Raw genomic sequence first — 2,622 nt, 5'->3', positions numbered from 1 at the left:
CATGTCGAACCAATCCACTCTTGACTTGTCGCAATCCCCATCACCTTCGAAACGCCCCGAACGATAGGACTCACAATCAAACTGGATCATCAAGTCACCCTCGAACTAATCTTAACTACCGGTACGTCGTACGAAGTACTACTACGTAGTAGTACTAGTTTGAATTAGTATGTACTACTACAAAGGTGTGTACTTGTACTAGTACCTTCTTGACTCGCGTGCATGCTTTGCGAACGACGACTGGAGCATCGATTTATCATTTTGATATTGGATAAGATTGTGCTGCAATTCACAGAAGTAACTAACACCGTTCTCGTACGTAGTAGTACTACTACTGAGTACTACTGTAATAATACGATACCCAGCACTGTGGAGCAGACGTATCACAAAATTCACCCAACAAAACCTGGAATGGAATTATCTGATACTTCGAAGTAGAGTACAGACACCATTCGCGTACTGGTTATGTGCCTTGCGACGCATAAGATTTTTCACCTCCAAGAAGAGTAGTCGCCTCGAAGTGCAAAGTGACCTGTAACTGTACGTTCCTTTGTTTTCGAAAGGGAATTTACAGTTAGAATTATGGTAGACATGTCCACAAACATTTTGTAATGATCTGTCGTGTCAACGATTCCAACCCGCCCCTGGTCGAGCAGGCGCGTTACAATTGGCGAAGCGGTTCCATAACATGTGGTTCTAGTGTCGGCCCTCGCGAGGAATGTCTTAAAAATGATAATCCAAACTCAATTAATCAACGATTCCAACTGGTCAACAAGTCGTCGTAATCACCTGTCTCCTATATAACACACTGTACAAGCCATCCGGCGACGACGACTCAAAGGCAAGATATGTATGTGAATCATCTTGAGCCAAACAAACCCATTCTGCATATCACCGCACGCTCGCATTAAAAGGCATGGCTAGCCCCCTATGCTAGCGTTAATGTGCGCTTCATGCAATACATAGGGAAGAGTGTTGCGTGGCATTCTGGGACACTTTTGTCCAGCTTTTAATGGTTGCACATCAATTCCCTGAGAGCAACAGTTCTGCTGTTGCTTCCGAAATCATTTCACTTGATCTTAGTATCGTATAGTGAAATGCAGTGTAAACCGAAACAACACATTCCAGCTTGGGGTGAAGTACATTGTCAGTAGGTTGAGAGAGATGGCTACCCAGTGGAGAAGCGACTTAACCCCGGGATTACCAACACAAGGGGTCTATAGAGATTCCGAGGTACAGGGCTACACGTCCTTTTGAAGCGACATGATTACGTCAGCAAGAGCGCAGAACTATTTCTCTCAGGGAATTATCCTGGTTGCATGGATAATATGTTGTGACATGACTATCCGTCCTGGGAGTACCGGTAGTGTACGTTTGATTGCTCGGGGCTGGGCGAGCAATTGGAATGTACTACTAAGTAGTACTACTGTACGTAGTACAAGTACAGTACTTGCAACACCCGAATGAGACCACTTCCCGTAAATCACGATATACGGTGCACGTGTACACGTGAGGAAGGGAATTTACGCCACACCGAAGTTCGTCTGAGTATTCTGTACGTGGCCAATCCGAATCGCGTATTTCAAAACTGTACGTTTGATTTGTCAAAATATTGATAAAATGGCCAATCAGACTTCAACACTTAGATTGTTCTTCGATCAAGAAGTGTGGCTTAATGGCTTCAATGGCTACTGATGTACAGCGATCGATGGGACACTTTTGATTGTCAATTCGTAGTAAGCTGGTGGTGCTCTACATTAGCGAAGTCGAGTTCATTTGAGAAAAATCGGGATGATGCAAACCACCGCCACGAAACACGACCACCGCCGACGAGGCACGTGCTCGGTGACGAATTGCACCAACCAGGTGTACGCGCGGCAATTGTGCTGCCGCCACGGGGCCAAGAAGCAGTGCATTGTCAACGGCTGCTCCCTCCGTGCGCGGCTCAACGACGTGTGCTTCAAGCACGGAGCCCAAAAGAAGCAGTGCATCGAGCAAGGATGCGCGCAGCCAGCGCAAGCCCGGCAGCGCTGCGTCAAGCACGGCGGTGGTCGCCATTGCAAGGTCAACGGATGCTTTGCACACTCCCGAGTGGGAGGGTTCTGCCAACGACACCGCCTCCCTGGATCGTTGCTGGAAACGATGGACATGAGCTGGGACGAGTCCAAGGCCCACAACGACCGATCGTATTCAGTGGCGTCGACAGATGATGTGTGCGCAGCAGACACGTCCACGGTGGAGTTGGACCCGTGGGTCATGGGCATCGTCGACACCATCAAGTTGAATCAACATGCCTGCTGCTGGAGCAATCTCAGTCAGGAAGAGGATGCCATGATGCAGGACATCTTTGGTCTCTTAGCGAATTAGATGATGAAGTACCTATTTATCAATTTATTACTTTTTGAAATCGACGCATTGGTCGTTCTGGTCTTCTGATAGATTTACACCCAAAGGGCTCTTCCAAGTACTTGCAGTTACGACTAATAAATCATGATGTCTTGTCCATCACGCACCGGGGAGAGCAGAATGCGATTCCAGCAAAATATAAACCCTCACAGATTGCACGTTAAACTCCTGAATTCAAATATACCTTTGGATTGAGGAAATACCTCCTAGGGTAAA

General features: G+C 47.1%; 1 protein-coding gene across 1 annotated transcript; it reads left to right on the top strand.

Annotated features, from left to right (window-relative positions):
* The first annotated feature begins 1,697 nt into the window (after positions 1-1,697).
* Positions 1,698-2,411, top strand: H257_09773 (hypothetical protein). The gene has a single exon (XM_009836131.1). It carries the CDS (start codon positions 1,792-1,794, stop codon positions 2,365-2,367), a length of 576 nt encoding a protein of 191 aa, XP_009834433.1. The 5' UTR covers positions 1,698-1,791; the 3' UTR covers positions 2,368-2,411.
* Positions 2,412-2,622: the final 211 nt, after the last annotated feature.

Source organism: Aphanomyces astaci (genome assembly GCF_000520075.1).
Source record: "Aphanomyces astaci strain APO3 unplaced genomic scaffold supercont1.24, whole genome shotgun sequence".
In the NCBI taxonomy this organism is placed as follows: Eukaryota; Oomycota; class Saprolegniomycetes; order Saprolegniales; family Verrucalvaceae; genus Aphanomyces; species Aphanomyces astaci.
This window is presented reverse-complemented; position numbering and strand designations above follow the sequence as displayed.

Bases quoted from the DNA above. Each gene is read 5' to 3' on its own strand.
- H257_09773 (XM_009836131.1), top strand. From the start codon at position 1,792: ATGATGCAAACCACCGCCACGAAACACGACCACCGCCGACGAGGCACG.